The following is an 18,570-nucleotide window of genomic DNA, read 5'->3' as shown; positions in this document are numbered from 1 at the left end:
GTCCTTTTTTTTTTTTTTGGGGTCATATAAGGGGGCTCATTATATACCCAAAACACAAAAACCGGTGTTTTTTTTTTGGAGATTATGGAGACAAGACATGAGGTTGAAGTTTAATTCAAAAAGTGACTTAAGTATCAAAAAGAACTATAAATTTTGTAGAAATTTGTCTGGAGATTCGTTTGTATATAAATTTGACACATAAAAATTGATGTTTAACTTAAATATCTGTCATTTTCTGAATAATTTTTCAATTTTTTTTCATCAAACGTCAATTTCCAATTTTTAAGAAGGAATGCCAAAATAACAATGCATTTTTTTTACATCATTGAAAGTTTCCAACTCTTCTAAAGAGTAGTTTCAATTTCCAAAATATAATATTATATAACTGTTGCAATATTTGCAAAAAATATCGAGTTATAAGAAATCTTTTTCGTCGACATTATTCTCCATACATTTTTTGTTTTTGTAAGTAAGAAAACAATATTTTTAGTTTTGTGTTTCTCTTTATTATGTCAGTAAATATTATTTTCTATACTTGTGTGTGCGAAATTAGTGCAAAAAGGTTTTTTTTATTTTTATTTGCACATTTCGATTTGGCAATTTTTTTGACAGAAATAAAAAATGGAGTTCTCATCTAGAGATTTTTTTATGCATATATGCTGATATTGTATTTGATGTTTATAACACATTTTTTTTCTCTTAAATTAATTAATAATAATTAAATATATGACCATGATTCCAAAATCATCAAATTGCTATGGCTTGCAAAATATACATACTACTTACTTTCAAACCATAATGATTTATTTATTGTTTTAAAACATGCTAACATCTTCAATGCTTTATAAAAATACTTGGAAAATATGATTAAATATGATTCACATACCTATATACTTCAAGGACTCTCAAAGGCTCATTATAACAATTATCAAATAATATTTACAAAAAAAAAAAAAAAAAAAAAAAAAAATGGAGTAATAGAGAGACACTCGTAGAAGATGGTAAGAAAGTGTGCTTGTGATTCTTACAGGTTTCAATACATAATATGGCATTGGTATTTTGATACTTTTTCGACTAAAATATATAACAATTATGTCGTTATAGGCCAATTTAGAGGCACTTACAGAGGAAATCGCATGATTTTTGTGGTCATAGAAAAAGAAATATATAAATGTGACAAGGATTATTACTTGGCTTAGTTAGGGAGAAAGATAATAAATATTCTGATATTTAAAAGTTTAATACAGCTGTGTAATTGTAGATATATTACAATGCGTATGGAAAAATGAACTCGATTTGACTTTATCTAAATGAACACATCTCTAATTATTTTAATCATCCTCTACATTTTATTTACAGGAAGATCTACTCACTGATCATATGATGAGGGATGCTAATTTTGGGCAATTAAGAAATCCCCAAAAGTAATATGTTAACCTTGACAATTTGGAGGAGAGAAGCTTAGCTGTCTTCTCATTAGATCAGTTACAAGCAGCTGGGATGAGTGGGGAGAAGGAAATAAACTATGACTTAGGCAGGCCTGACTCCGATGACGATCATACATTTTAGACAATATGAACCTTAAGAATGAAAATGCTCATTTTCCTCCTTCTGTTTTTGGTTAGGGGAGAATGGGGTTAATTGACGCAAAAATTCTTTTTTTTTGTCATATTATGCCGTTAATAATTTTTTAATTCTTAAGGATGTAGCTCTCTGATGAACATTGCACGAAGACCAAGGTCATGGACGCACCAAATATTATTCTTATCAATATAGATCTTTAAAAAACCACTAAAGTAACTTCATTAGTTATGTATTGTTTAGAACAAAACAAAAGAATAGACTAAACTATATACCTACATACTTTGGAATATGTCTTCATATAATAGAAATAATAAGGGTAAAAAGTAATTAAGGAATCAATTTTTTTATTTAAAGCTCCATCCCATAAAAAAGATAAAGAATTTTGAGTGTGAAGGAAATAATTCAATATAGAGCGTTTTCACGAGACGTCAGGATTGTTGATGCCTAAACAGCCTAATTTGCCTCAATATTAAGGAAAATAGTGAACTATTGAATGTCTACATGGGATCAACAAATAAAATGATTTACAACTGACTGTCTATTAAAACAATATCCCTCTCATTACTTAGTTTTATCATATATCTGGCCCTAATATGTATAAAAATAGGTTATTATCGTTATACAATCTTATTTCCATATTGTAGATCAAAAATAACTATTACAATGATAAAAATAAGATATTTTTCTCTAATATCCTACATTTTTCGTCTCTAATCGATCCAAAAAAATTAATTGCAAACACCTTCCCATTTCAAAAGAATTTTCAAGACATATTACATTAATTATATTCAAATATATCTATTTATTATTGACATCAAGTAGTGTTTAATGCAGTTCCAAAGACTTTACTTAATCGTTAAAAGCCATTTGATGTAGTTTCATAAGGATTTATTGGAAATATGTCAATTTTATGTAATAAAAATATCAACTTTGAGCCTCCAGGATTGTTTTTTCTTCAATTATGATGCAATTTATGACGTTAGTTTAAACCCTCAATTCCCTACATTACCAATATATTAACGGTGCAATTTTGATTAAAACTACTCATTGATAAGTGTTCTGTGACACATTATAAGGTTTAAATGCCCCACACTTATATTATTCCTAAGTACATAATACATGCCTAATTTTAATATATTAAAATGAAATGCAATCATCAATCTATAGTTGGTAAATAAAATAATTGATTATATAATTAAATAATGCTTTTTAAGACGGAGAAATTGGAACTTGAACAATCTGTTTATATAAGTTAGAACTGGTACACAAAATATCTTGGTCAGAGTAAAAGTCAGGTTACTGATCATATTGAGAGATAGCTTGAATCGGTTTTAACGGATTTATTTTCCCTCCATAAGACATGATACTCAACAACAGTAAATAAATAATGTGCCTGGCATAAAAGGTCAAAATACTAATTTTTTATGGATAAAAGTCACTCATTTTTGTACCGTAAATTGTATCCTGGTCTTTAGCCCTTACATACAGTTACTTCGATTATGCAGCAACTTTTCTATTATCTAGGTAGTGCCATGCAGCTGTTACAAAACTGACGTAACGGTCACTTAGGTCAATTTTGCACTCTATATTTATGAGACTTTAGCAGTTATATCACTTTGCGCTGCTAAATTCAGCCTAAAAACTTAACCATCCTAAATATGTATATTAAAAAATATGTTCTATATATTGCATTTAAAGTAGAATAAAAATATAAAATATGGTTTTGTCAGTTATATAATTATTTGAATGCCTCAATATTGTTAACAATAAAGGAATCAAGACATCAATTACGGAATAGTATAGTAATCCCAGTATAATTACACGTAATTTCTATCTAAACCTGTATTTCATTATTATAGGAAAGAAACAAAGCCCCTGGAATACATTGAATTAACGAAAAATAACTTTATTAGATTATAATCTCGTTGCAATAGCTAGGATTGAAACAATTTCCGAAAAATATCCCAAAGATACATTTCATTTCTAAATACGTAATGTATAGAAAATCTATCATGTATTGTAGACCATAAAGTTGCTGGAGAGATGTACTTCCCATTTGCACTATTGTCATAATAGTATGAAAAATATTTTTTATATTGTCATGGAATCGATTTGTAAGTCTTGTGTTGAAAATTGTCACAAAATTTGGAGTTAATTCTTCATCGTCTCAGTCCTAGATATCCCATTGTATAATTTCTTAGTTGTAAGTAACAGTTTAGTCTTAAATTTTCAATGTATTTTTTAAGAATTTATTGTTCTAAATTATTCATCAAGCTACTTAACGTCTAAGAATATATTATTAAAAAAGTTCTAGAAGCAAAATATTCTTTGAAGGCTGAAATCATATTTAAAAAAAAAAATACTTCATATTTTAGTCATCATTTAATATTTTGTTTATAAGCCTTTTATTTCGTTGTCACTGAAGAAATTCATTACTTAACTAGTATTTTTGTATTTCTCTTTAGTGTTTCTGATGATAAAAATTGTGTTAAATTTGCATGGTTGTCCTAGATTTATATATCTAAACATGAATTAAGAATCATAATTAATATATAAAGATTTTCAGCACAAATTGCTTTAAGAATTGCTCGAACAATGGAACAAAAAACTGGACTTGGTGGGAGACGTTTGATTAATTAATTCAGGAATAAAATTAGAGTAAATGAGGATAATCCCTTGCATCTTGGCTACTTGTCATCGTGGAGGGTGTTTTTTTTTTTTTTTTTTTTTTTTTCGTCCTGATACATTATTTCCTAGAAACTATAACAATCGTTTAAAATAATTTACCCTTTTAATTTTTACTTTATTAGACACATACCTTTTATTTAAAAAATTTGATTTTATATTTTCAGAGTTTTTCTGTGAACTCTAAAAACATCTACATTAACAATAGCTTTGAAGCTATGTACATAAAAGTATTGATATTTATTGAATTTAAACAATACTTAAAATAAAAAAAAATCATCAAGCGCCAATTGACATAAAATCTTAATAGTGATATGAATTATATTAATATTAAAATCATGAATATCGGATCGATTCCCCCACAAGAAGGGATACAATACAAATTTCAGAATATTATATCCATATATGTACTTAGACAAGTTGGACTATTATTACACCACCTATAAACTACAAGTTGAGGATTAAATCGACATAGTGCATAAGTACAGGATAATTATATAAGTACATCATAATTTGAGGGAAATCATGTGAGAGGTTGCGAGAGTACTTTCCCAAACAAAACCCGAAATAATTTATTTATTATTTTTTTCATTTTTGTTATTCTCAAATGGAGCATTAAAGTTAGAGAAAACAAAGGCAGCTCTGCAATCGACTACAAAGAACAATATAGAAACCACTTATTCAAGTATTGCATGACATATACTTCATTAAAATATTAAGTTAATAAAATACTTTTTCACTCACATTTTAATTATACGCGAAAGAATAGGCGGCAGGGTTCACTCACTAGACACTAAGGTTTTTTTATATATATGTGACGTGATATATGTTCGCAATGATTGGTGGACTTGATAGAAAAGGGGTAATTGATTATGTGAGTTTGTACAAAAACAGTTTATAAAAAGAAGCGGCTTTGTACAACTTTTATAGAGGTGAGGGTGTGACTGTCAGTCAGATAAGTTTTCTGTAAAGACTTTTCCAATGGACCAATCGTAGTTGAGAAGAAAATAAATGTCATGGTGAGTAAAAAATGACGTCATTTGAAAAAAGAAGAATAAAAAAATTGGAAAAGAGAAAAGAGCTAGAAAAAGAAACTAAAAGAAGAAGAAAGAATTGTGACAAATGAATTTGAAATTTGATCAAGACTTTAGCAATCGGTGGTGATAATAGAATAACTGACGGCTCATTTTTTTTCTCGCTCTTCAAGCCACCTACCTAAGAAGTTGTTAGGAGGTTGTTGTAAGGTATATCATTCATTTTCCCTCCATCTATTTCATATATTTTTTTAAATTGTTGGATTAATCATACAACGAATCCTCTGATTTTTCGTGTTTTGGGGCCTGTAGTTAATAACTAATCCATGATTCTTTAATTATTCGAAACGTATAGAGAGATTTAAGTTGTGGGACTCATGAATATTATGGATAAAAACGTTTTGGAGAGTGGTAAATACATTTTGAAATAAAGGAACGGGAGAACACTTAAGGGTATCAAAAAGTAGAATGGGGTGTCTTGGAAGCAAATTCAATGCACAATAGAGAAATGTATTTATATGTATGTAGGTGTAGAGGAGGATAAAAACAACACTTGATGATGAAGTACTATTATTTTTGAGGGAAGGTCCTTTGTTTGTTTGCTTTATACAAATCAAATTTTTGTAATGACCGTATCTTAGACAGAAATAATAATATTTGTACCCAAAAAATCCCTAACTTATGTTATACCCAGTTCAAAAAGAATAAAATGTTATTTACTTCAAGGTTTAAATATTGACTATTGTTCGAAAGAGGCGGAAGTGATTATTCTTTAATGATTAAATATAGCTTAAGAGTCCTATAAATACATAATATGTGTCCCGTTAGCACAAAAGCAATCTTGAATGATTATGAGTGGATTACATTTGTATTCTTCTCCAAATTATCGTCAATTTCTATCAAAAAATTGTTCTTATTAATCCTTTGGGCAAATTGTACTTTAAAGTATCCAAAATGATCATCACAATAAAAGAATGAGAAGTTGATAGATATTATGGTTAAAAGAGACAATATCGGGGCCAATATAAGTCTCTTTAATCAAATAAAAAATCTAAACTATAGTTAAAACTCTTGGTTATCCTACCTCATTCCACAAATTGGAATACAAAGCCTATAATTTACTCATATGTCTTTGAACAATTGGATAAATTGGGATTTTCTTGATTTTTGTTCATGATTGTTCTTATGTTAACGCGCCGTATATGTATTGTTATGATCGTAAGAATACTTTTTTGGCTTTGGAACTTGGAAATATAAAAAAGAAATTTCATTTAATAGAGTTACTCATAAAGAACTATGAATGGGTGGATAAAATATTTATAAATGTCTTACTATTTAAAAAAATAAAATAATGGGGAGGAAAATAGAAATATTAGAGTGATTGTATGTACAAGGATATTGAAAATGCCATTGTTTGAGGGCTCAATGGAAGAAGACTTCTTCCTTATTATTTTCCAAGAATAATTACTTTTTATGTAAAACGAACAACAACAAAAAATAATGACCATACCATTAAGGACTTGAACTAGTTTAATACATAATTAAGTTTTAGATTTCCCCCTCAAGGGCTTTTTTTTATTATTAATATATATATATATATATAAAGCTTTGTGTTTAGAAATATTATTTATGCATACAAATCTTATCACGTGAAAAGTTCAATTTTTGAAGTAGAAAAATAAGAACTTACAAGTCGTACAAGTGTTTGCAGTAACATCTTAATGAAATACGATAAGAAGAAGAATGGCTTCTTTTGATAAGAAGGCGTTATTACTTATAGTTTGATATGTAACTTTATAATATGTTAGTAATTCCCTTTCTTTTATGATTCAGGTGTGTATGTGTTTACGTAGAGAAAAAGTCACGCTGCCTAGAAAATAGTAATCTATCTCAAAGTATCCTTATTTTGCCATTCAAACAGAAGAGGAAGACACCAGTTGTTGTTCTTCTTGTTGGAAAAATTGGGATCATTCAAAAACAAACGAAATATTAAGTGTACTTAGTTATACATAAAAAAGAAAAGTATTTAGTGATTACTGATACAAACGTACATACTATACAACAATATAAGATGTGCTGCTGTTGATATTATTAAGTGAATTACAAAATATATACATAGTGAGAATTGTGAGTGAGAAGTCAGCGTACTTGTCTTACTTTATTAAGTATGGAAGTGATAACGGGCCCTGGAAATGCTCGTCGTTTGAGAACTCTTAAACGAAGAAAAGAAGAGAAAAAAGCTGAAAAAAAGGTAGGCAGTAAGCCTTTTTTATTTTAGCTTTGTATATTTTTTTTTTTTTATTCACTTAACTACTCTTTCAATTAGTTTTATTTTTCATGTAGAAAAGTGTGATGACTTTTTTATGATATGATATTTTCCTCTAATAGCCTCCCTAGACTTATTCAAATCTACTAAGGAGGTTTATTAGATATATAATTATCCACTCTTTCATTTAAAGTTTTATGGAAAAAACGATTTATTAATTTAAAGATGATATCAAAAAACAAATTGCTATTGCTATTTTAAGGTATTATCGCTGAAAAAAATCGCAAATTTCATTTAATCAAGTTACGAAGAGTGCACCCATGTATTCATTTGCTAAATTTTAGACGGATCGGTTTACCCGTTTGTTAGTTTACACCGAAAAAAAGAATATGGGATACATACATTCAAGGTTTTCATTAATGTAGAGGTATAGTAACTATTCCAATTTTGAAATTGATATGTATACTTAAAAAACTGACTGAAACCACCACTAACTCCCCTAGATGAAATATTAATTAAACTTTATTTATTTATTATACTACAATATTATATTATTATGTAATATTTTAAGAAGCCTCATAGACGTTATGGCGTTAGGTGTCGGTAACTTAAGTTTTTGTTATGTTTTATGTTATACTTTTGGCAAAAATCTTAACCGTATAGATGCCCTGGTGCTTAAAGCGGAAAAATCAGTGGCCCATGTTGAATTATAGTATAGTTCTGTCATTGGTCCCTGTTTTTTTATCTTATTCGAAGGGGGCATCCTGTAGGGACTGTGGATGACTCAGCATGAATAGACCCATAATTACTACTGCTGAAAAAAATTATTGGAAGCTCTAGCTCTCTGGTGATTAAGGCCCTTCACTATAGACTAAACAATATTTATTTTGCAATGGAGTTTGATAGATCTAACTCTGTTTCGCTGGCGTGAATCGCTGAGTAAAAACTGTACATGATTTTATTTATTATTCAGCCCTACATAGACACCACAAAGTTAAAATAATATGGCCAAGATTTTGTAGGAAATGGCGTGTTTACATACAAACCCTTAAATGAATAGTATAAAGTGGAACCAAAAATGAATTAACTGACGCTCAATATACACTTTGAGGTTATAAAAAGTAGGAAATGTATATTCAGTGCATTTTTTCTGTGGGTTTACTCATAGGCGTAGGAGATGATAATTTTTTTAATGGTGACAACTTCATTTTGCCCTGGTATTAATAACTAATTCAATACAAATATAGAACTAGGATTTTTATGAAATTATGAAACTTCTTATTTTTTTTTTTTTGGGTATATGAATTTTATTTCTAGCTTTTTTAAATATTTTTTGTTTTGCTTAAAATGTATAGAAGAGGAGAACTACCCCTCCTCCTTTCTCATCTCATACAATTATCTAGTCAGGAAGTAGCAGGAATATTTAATATGGCGCCAATTTGGGGGAGGGAGAATGAAGGAATTCAAGAAATTAAAAATGGAAATTCCTTTTTTTATAGCACTTCCCCTGAAATGTCTTTTTTAAAAAAGGGCCATAAAAATATAATAAAGGATTTACGTTTTCTTCTTAAAAAGAACATCATTTAATTTAAGTTTATATTTTTGAAACAAATATTTAAAAAACAAATTCGAAGTTTATTTTTAAAAAATAAATAGAAACTCAAGGGCACCAAATCGAAAGAAGATGTGAAATTTCAATATCCTAAATTCCCCTAACAAAGAGTAAATTTCTTTAAAATTAGACTTATGTAAATCTGAAACGTAGAGGTGCAAAAATTTACTCATAGCCTCCCTGTGAAAATATTGTAACTCCGCCACATGAGTAAAAATCAACTCAATCCATCCATTAATAGTTTTATAGCTGATATTATAATATGTACATTTGTCATATACTAGTGGGAGTACCCGGAATTGCTCAGATTTATTAGGGGTCGACAAAAAGACATGCAAACTTTGCTGTAATAATATAGATAGAGCTGTAAATCCTAACCATTTTGTAGCGACTTATTTGATGTTGTTGTTGGCAACCTGAACAGTATTTTTTTTATTTTCTAAAGCTGTCATCATTTTTGTTTCATTCTTGAAGAGAGAATGTATCTAAATAGAAAGTGTGTGTGCTCATAAAAATGACAGGGAGTAACGCAGAGAAGCGTAAGTTCTGGTTGGAATCTGAGTAAAATTGAGGATCGACATCAGGGGTAACTTCTACTTATATCCTTGTAAAATACTGACTGGGATATGTGTTTATTTCCTTCCTCTCAAAGCTGATATAGCTAATCTAATTTAACGTGATGTTAGCTAAATTGCTCTCATTCAAAATATTCTTCAAATTCTCAGGTTTACAATGTTTATTTTGGTTCATTTTATATACCGAAAATAGAGATATGTACTCCTAGTGTTGTGTGAGTCCTTATTTATTCGGTCCAGTGTAGTCTTAGGACAATTCCTTCGGACTACCAGTACTATAAATGATTAAAAAATAAATAAAGTTGAGTGACGTCTTCAAGGACCTAACTTTATAAGTTTTAGGACTGAACTGGACCTGATCGAGATTAAACTGGACGGGACTGCAGTCTTCAGTCCTAAATAAGGACGGATACATAATTAATTGTGCCTATTAGTGCTTAATTCAAGAAATTTTTATGAAACATCGTGACAACTTAACTCCTCTCTCTCAAAATATTCTTAAAATTGTAGGGATTACCATGTTAATTTTCGTGAGGGTTGTATATACTAAAATGTTTAAGTTTTACAACCCTAAATACAGAGATGTACTCTCATTTTTTGTTCTTTTTTTATGAGGCGCTGAGCTGTAGCTACACACGCTCTTTTGCTAAATTGTTATTTCTTAAATTCGTAAAGCAGTCATGCAGTACTAAGATATACAGGAGACACTCAAAAATGACTCATCCGCAGACAAAATTGCCATTATTAAGATAGATTATTAAGTAAGTGTCACAAATGAATGTATGTAGAGTACACTCATTTGAGACACACGACTGTGTATTTCAATCGAATAGTAGATAGATTAATCAATGAAGAATAAGTAGTAGTAGATGTTATGTATGTCAATTGAATGAAAAAGGCAGATAGATTGTTTAATAATAATGAAGTGGTGGACGTACTACTTACCTGTGAAGTCGTCGTCTTTGAATGTTGGATTCATTCTTTTATTTGTTTATTTATATAATGTAATATATATTATATCGTGGATGTTGATAATGATTGATTAAAAAAGGAAGGGAATTTTGTGTGGGGTTTTTATTGTATTTATTATCATAACTCTTTTCAATGAACAAAGTAGGGGAGACCGGGGAATGTTGAAAGACTGTGTTTTTGCTCGATAGAGTGGGGTTTTTTTTTTTTTTTTGAGACAATTTCAACATTGTAGATGTTGGTCATTTTAGTGGCATAAAAAATTGAAGTTTTATAACAATAAGTCCATTTTTTCATTAATATTAAGAAAGATAGTTAACCTTTGGATGTTTATATGTTTCCAACAAATAAAAGAATTTAAACCTTAGTCTCTAGTAGAATTTTTTTCTCTAATGCTTAATTTGATCATGCATCAGATCATAATATGTATTAAAATTATATCGTTTAACAATCTTATTTCTATATTGTAGACAATCAATTAACTATTACAATGGAAATATTAATATATTTGTCCCTAATTATCCCACTTTAATCATACTTAATCAATCAAAAATATATAATTGTAGAAATTTAGACGTATCATAGGGATTTTAATACATTTTACTTTGATTATATTCAAATATCAGTATTTATCATTGGATTCAAGTTGTATATAATACCAGCATTCAGTCTTCTTTTATTCTTAAAGCCATTTGATGAAGTTGTATGAAGATTTGTTGGGAATTTTTAATTTTATGTAGTAAAAATATCAACATTGAGGCCATAAAATGGCGTCTCCTTCAATTTTGATGCAATTTATGACGACAGGGAAAAAGCTCATTAATTGGAACTGGTTCGGTTTAAATATACTGAATATTTATATAAGACTTAGAGGGAGATGTTTCCACTTAATGTCTTTGAATCCGACCTGTCAAATGTTGCAACTGTACCCCTAAATTAAGTTTAAGTTAAAAAATAATAAAGTTATTCTGAATAATATAATACCAGACTTTTGATGAGGATGAATCATTAACTTTCAATATATTATAGCAAATCATGATTTATATAAAAGATCGGATAAATTAACACTTTAAAAAAAAAACTCTTCAGGGCTCTGTTTTGGCTAAAAGATATGCTTGATGTGACGTGTAATTATAATAAAATACTAAAGTAAAATAAACTAAGCGGTAAAAAAATGCTACATTTGTTGCAACTGTTCCCTTTGTACTGAGTGTACTTAAATTTCTCATAAGTAGTGAGTTCTGAATTTCTATATTAAATGATAACAAAAGGGTCAATAATTCAAATGATATTAGGGATAGGCACTAATGTGTCAATTTTTTGTCATATTTTCAAAACCAGCTTGCCTGTCTTATTTTAGATGTATTTTAGTCCAATTAAACCAAATGTGAAGAAGAAAAAAAAGTTGTAATTTTATCATTTTTGCCAGCTTGCACCCTAAAAAACTGAAACTTTCACTAATTAACGGTTAGTTTTTGATCTTTTTGCGAAAGTAATCAACTCCCAGCTTAAAAATTCATTACTTGTATGACTGATATAAGCTAGTTGCACCTCTAAATATGTTTTTTTAATTTTATATAAGCACAAATTGCAAGTATTACTGGTCAAAAAAATACAGACCAGCTGGTTTTGAAGATATGACCTAGTACTGCCTATTCCTAATTATATAATTTATAGCAAAAAAAAAAAAGAAGCTTATTGTATTAATGTAGGTATGTTAAACGATTAATAAAAAATAAAAAAAGATTTTAAGGCAATAGTTAACGTTATTTGATGATTCCCTTTTTCCTAATTTTTGTGGTGCCAATATTTCCTAAATTTATTTGACAGCGACGACGTAATTTGAATTTTTCAATAAAAACTATGACTTCTATGACTTTCTTTTATTTTATAACGCATATGCTGAAAAGTCTGAGGCTTCTCACGAATATGGCGCTATTTTTTTTTTATTTTTTATTCGCCTCATTTTCAGTTAGTATGAAGCTTCAAAAGATATCTGTAAAAAGTCATGACTATCTGTTCTATAGTGGGTGAGTTATTGTGTTATCTGTGACGCTATTTCCAAAACAAATGATCAAAAACAATTTTGTGTTTGATGTCCAAAAATACCATTAAAGCTAAGCAATGGCTTGAAAAATGTTATAGGGACTCTGTTCTATAAAGCAAATAATAATAATAATTTTAGGAAGCCAATTTTGAACGAAAAAAGGGGTTTTCTTTGTTAAGCCCGGGATTTTTCACCCACTTATAACACGGTGTTTAGAATTATTCTGACACCTCATATTTCTTATGTACTTTTTTCTTTTTTTTTTTTTTTTTTATATTATGATAATAAATTCTAAAACTATATAATGAGTTAAAAATAATTTTTGTATGGGGGATGGGGGGAGTGCCAGTAACTATTAGATTTGATACCTAGACTAAAAACTGGTGCTTATTACTTATTATACAAAATTACAATTTAAATGTTGCTGAATAAATATAGTACTGATGATTTAAACTTGATCATCGGATTGAAATGACCGGATTAAAAATCATGTTAATACCCCATAAAGATTAAATTTTACAAGTAGGTTGTCCGACGTATATATTTTTTTAAATTTATTAATAAAATGTTTTTATTGTCCTATCCCAAGGAGTACTAGGAGTACACTTAAATCTAGATGTGGGGTTACCTCCATATTTTTTAACACATAATAATTAATAATGATAGCTATTCAATTTTGAACGCACTCAATCAAACATTAAAATAAACAAACAAAAACAGCAATTGGCAATAATGTACTCTAGGCCTGAGTTCGTAGAAATAAAAAGAAAAAAGAACTGAACTCTCCTTTTTTTTTTATCCAATTGATTTTGTATCATATTATACAATTATGATATAAATTTTGTGGTTGTAGTTTTTTCGATATTCAGTAAATAAAAGGCCTTGTTGCAAATGTCCCTGGTCTCCCCTACATTATATATAAATGTAAATAATAAGAATGTATCAAAACGTGAAAAGTCATAAAGAGTCATTGTGTTGAGAAAATCAGCGTAAAATGTATTGTATATATATAGGTACTGTTTTATTTATTTATGTTAATTATGCTTAAAGCTAGGCATAAATAGCAGAGTCGTCATTGCGTGACAACTTATGTATGATATACCTAGAATATACAGTGCGCGGCAACATAACTTCCTTTTTCTAAAAAGGCAATTAATCACGTTTTTTTGTTGGTTGTTTTTTTTTAAATACCTTTATTTAGATAGCAAATAATATATAAGAATGATATAAAATTTCTGATGAAGATGCATTTGAAGAAATATAATTAAACATTATAGCTTAAAACATTTTCACTAGAATAACGTTTACTTACAAAGAATAATATTCATAAATCCAACTTAAAACCATTATCATTTCTACAACAAAATATCCTTCACAGCGAAGATGAACCAGGTCTTTCTCAAGTCTAATTTTTCACATTTCTGAGCCTATCATCTCCCAAACTTAACCCTCTGGACTATTATTGCGGGTATACCATGGAAAATAAGTTTAACAGCCCCCACTATAATTACATTAACTACCTCAAGTCAGGCATCAGGGATACATAGGAGGTCCCGTCGATGGAGGAGCTTGCCTTAGCTTGATCCTCATTTCGGTGACGTGTCTAAGCTGTGGTCGCTACTGAGGGTAAATACTCCGAATACTCCTATAGGTGATATTGAACTCTCTATTTACCAATTTTCAATTCAAAAATCTAATCTTCCACAGGGGCGTGCAGAATTATTTAACGATTTTTGTTCAGAACATACCGCGGACAATAATGAAATTTCGAATGACTTGAGAAACAATTTATTCATACATTTTTAGAATAATAAAATAGTTTGTGATCAAATTTAATCAATGTAGCCACCATTTGACTCAATGACACTGGTCAGGCGACGTCTGAAGCTGCCACAGACTTGCTGGATGTAATCGGCGTCCATGGAGGCCCAGGCCTTGTTGACAGCAGCCTTTAAGGCATTTATGTTCTTGTGTCGTTTTTTGCAGGCCTTGGTCTCCACGTGCGCCTATATAGTGAAGTCTAGTGGGTTCTGATCTGGGCTCTGAGGGGGCCAGTAGTCCTTGGGCCAAAAGTTCATGTTGTCCTTGAGCCACTCCTGAGCTTTCTTGGAAGCGTGGGCGGGTGCTCCATCTTGTTGAAAACCCCAAGGAGAGTTGCCATCTATGGATTTGATCCACGAAAGGACCTTGGACGCCAGAATCTTCACATAATTATCCACTGTTAATCTGTAGCCAGTGGGGAACTATACCAGCTTCATGGCCTTCCCGTTGGAGGCCACGAGACCCAACATCATCACCGAAGTAGGGTGCTTTGTTGTTGCCACATAGCGGTGCTTATCTTGCACATCTCCAAAGCTCACAACACGGTCATTTTGCCTGTTGAAAACAGGATCGACCGTAAAAGTTTTCTCATCTGAAAAAATGATACTGCGTCCAGATGAGCTCTTGATATCACTCAAGATTTTCTTGGCACGCTCAAGTCTGACTTCTCTCTGACGTTCAGTTAGCAGAGGGCGTTCAGTACGCCTCAGGGACTTTCTTCCAGCCCTTTTCAATGCCCTTGAAACAGTTGATCTCGACGTTCCCATCTTTCTGGCCATGTCGGCAATGGACCTGTTGGGAGTCCTCTTGAACACTGCCTTTACTTGCCTGGTTGAGACAGTGGGCTTCCTGCCAGCCCCAGGGGAATGCTTGAGATCACCCCCAGCTTCCAAGCGCTTGGAAACGTTGTAAATGGTCTTGAACGACACCCCAAACTGTTCCTTAATGTTGTTATGAGGCACTCCCGCTCGGAGGAGGGCTACAATTTCGATCCTCCTTGTTTCCTGATTGGACATGGTCTCACGTGTGGAAGTTGTTACGCTCTCACAGGAAGGATTTTTGTTTATTTTAACAGTAAAAATACAAAACAATCAGATTGGTTGCCACAAAACCTCTTAAAAAGTATATTTACATCATCGGTAAATAATTTTGTACTGCCGGTATGTTAATAAAGCAAAGTTTGTCTATCTGTATGAATTTATGAAAACCAGGCACCGGATACACTATATATAGTGCTCCATGATGTACTGTATACTGTTGTTCAAATTCTTTTGGGTGATCTTGTAAGTGTGGCACGGTGGTCATCCTATGTTCATACCCAATTTGCAATCCCATAGGTTGCGTTGAGGGTGAGAAACACCTTCTTGGCCAAGATAATTTTATATTCATTGACGTTTAAGGACCATTTTATCCACACCGGTGGAAACACCTTACGGTCTAAACCAATGACGCCGAGCATCATGGTATTGGCTGGGTGTTTCGAACGGCCAGTGAATTTGATCTCGGAAGGGGCGTCTAGGCGATGTAACTATAGCTGCAGGAGTTGCTGACTGGGTCAACTGTGAACATTTTTCATCCGAAAAAGTGAGGACTTTCCTATTGGGTTTCTTCAATTTATTAAGGAGGATCTTCGATCGTGTTACCCTCTTTTGTCTGTGTGAAGTCGTCAAACTCTGAACTTTTGTTACAGCCCTATATTTGAGACCCAAATCTTCCTTAACGATGTGCCGGACAGCCGTTTCTTGAACACCGAGGTCCCTGCCCATTTAGCAGATGTTATTACGAGGGTTCGCGTTTATCTTTGCCTTGACACTCCTTATGAGGCTCTCTGTGCAGACCGATTTTGGTCTTCCCGACTTGTAACGATCGAAAAAGGATTCGGTTTCATTGTAGAGCTTCTTGGCGTTGTTTACAGTGGTCCTACTGATCCCGAAATTACATGTAATCACGAAGGGGTTGTCACCGGCTATTTCTTGACAAAGTTTTTCCATTTCTGTATTTTGGAATTCCTGAAAAACCTTTCGCCTGATTTTATTTCTACAATAAATACTGTGTTTTTTTATTTCTCCCTTTTTATGAAACGCACGAAATTGAATACAGATAATAATCTGCATAAAAAGTGTACAAGGACTTATGACGCATACAGTTTATCATAAACATATTTTGATCTAAGATATAACAAACTAGTCGTTTTAATGAAATATTGTAGGCATGTGCATGTTTTACAATAGCACTATTTCTGTTTGTTTTTGTGATTGGTTTGCTTAATTCAATTTTTCCCTCATACTCTTATTCTTTCATTCTTGAGGAGAGAACACGACATATGAGTTGATATAAGTATTATTGTATTGAGTAGTTACGTATGAGTGTGCCCATAAAAAATGGACATTAACACTGATGATTTCTTGGGAGTTAACTTCTATGGCTATCAAAGCAAAATTTGTCTTTTAGCCGACGCCTAATTACTCTGTGCAATCCCCTTACTACCGCTAGTAAATAATAAAGTGATGGTTGTTTATATTTTTATGTTTTTTTACAGCCACCCTGTACATACTACTGCTTATTTGGAATATTCTGAAAATGTGTAATTTGAGTTGCCCATACTAAGGCGGATTTGCTAATAAATATTTATTTTTATAAAGGAGCATCGCTTGGTAGATATGTAGATGATTAGTAAAGAGGAGACGGAATGAATATTGTTACATATTCAAATATTTTTATTTAAATAGAAAGGAAAAGGCTTGAAGTGAATAATTTCTCCTACACATCATTAGTACATATTTTATTCTTTTATAAAACATATACCTACTATACATATACATATAAGTGCTAATGAATCACACACCCAATTATATTTTTATTGTAGGTAACCCTATGCTGTACCTACTTTTATTTGGTGTAAGTGTAGCGGAGTTATAATTCAAAACGTGACAAATAAGTTTGGAGGAGTATAGGGGGGAGGCCGGGGGAAATATAGTTTTAATACGCATGATATATAATATTAAATTTGACTCACTGCTTTTGTTCCTATTTCTCAACTAATCGTGATTTTTTATTCATACATGAAATTTAGTCATTTCTTTCTATAACTCTTATTGTGATGTGACCTTATTTTGCCAACATTATGCCCCTAGTAGGGACATATTATAACTTTTTTTTTTTTTTTAATGTTATCAATATTTCTTAATCTATTGTAGTCATTAGTACTGTGCTGTATTCAACTTTATTTCCTCTTTTTTTAAATCAGTTATAATACTGACAGTCTGAAGGACCGACGGTCTTAAGGATTAGTTCCAAGGACTGATAGAACCTGTTCTAAGACTGTACTGGTACGAATAACAGGACTGACATAACACTTATCATTAGTGTTGGGGTTCCGTCTGGAAATTCGTTGTCATACATGTTTTCAAATTGTAAACACGGTACAATGACGTCATGCGAAGTTTAAATAGAGATCGGTCGTCTCTCCTGGAATTTGGAACTCCGAATTCGAGCATTTCTTATGATGAATGTTCAAGTTAAAAGTATATTTATTTCTTTGATTCCCTTTATCTTCCTTTGGTTCTAACTTCTGGAGAATACAGAAGTGCAATTAACCCGGTCATACCATAAGGTATATGGACAAAACTTGCACCAATGTATTGTATTATGTGAGGGCATCATATAAAACCATGACTGACAAAAAAATTAGGTCGGGAACTTGTGGTCAGACTCCCCAATTCGTCTCAAAAACGTTGAATTTACGGTTTATTTCCCCCCATTAAGTACATAGACAAAACTTGCATCAAGGTATAGTACTATCTCAGGGGCTTATATAAAATCAAGACTGATCACCAATTTCTGTCGGGGGGAAATTAAGTCAGAACCCCCAAAAAGTATCATCATCCCCCCCCCCCCTCTAAATTAAAATAATTTGTTTTTTTAAATTGCGTTTTATGAACTTTTTTTGGGAGCGTTTTTGTGTGACTTTATCATTA

General features: G+C 31.1%; 2 protein-coding genes across 6 annotated transcripts in view; one reads left to right on the top strand and one right to left on the bottom strand.

Annotated features, from left to right (window-relative positions):
* The window catches only part of Trax (Translin associated factor X), a 117,166-nt gene extending 111,951 nt beyond the window's left edge, over positions 1-5,215 (bottom strand). Inside the window, exon 1 of one of the 2 annotated variants that reach the window (XM_040717534.2) lies at positions 5,014-5,215. The gene's annotated coding sequence lies outside the window, so the exon portion shown is untranslated. The remainder of the gene's footprint in view (positions 1-5,013) is intronic. The other variant, XM_071890465.1, reaches the window with a different exon arrangement.
* Positions 5,216-5,326: 111 nt separating this feature from the next.
* Positions 5,327-18,570, top strand: part of Wdr62 (WD repeat domain 62) — an 84,352-nt gene continuing 71,108 nt past the window's right edge. For 2 of the 4 annotated variants that reach the window (XM_071890462.1, XM_071890460.1), the window contains exons 1-2: positions 5,348-5,513; positions 7,137-7,554. In XM_071890462.1, the coding sequence (XP_071746563.1) occupies positions 7,471-7,554 (84 nt within the window). In that variant the 5' untranslated portion in view covers positions 5,348-5,513; positions 7,137-7,470. Of the gene's footprint in view, positions 5,514-7,136; positions 7,555-18,570 lie in introns of all 4 variants that reach the window. The other 2 variants (XM_040718322.2, XM_071890461.1) reach the window with 2 other exon arrangements.

Source organism: Lepeophtheirus salmonis, chromosome 8, assembly GCF_016086655.4.
Source record: "Lepeophtheirus salmonis chromosome 8, UVic_Lsal_1.4, whole genome shotgun sequence".
NCBI classification, from domain to species: Eukaryota; Metazoa; Arthropoda; class Copepoda; order Siphonostomatoida; family Caligidae; genus Lepeophtheirus; species Lepeophtheirus salmonis.
The sequence above is the reverse complement of the archived record's forward strand: the minus strand, read 5'-3'. Positions and strand labels throughout refer to the sequence as shown.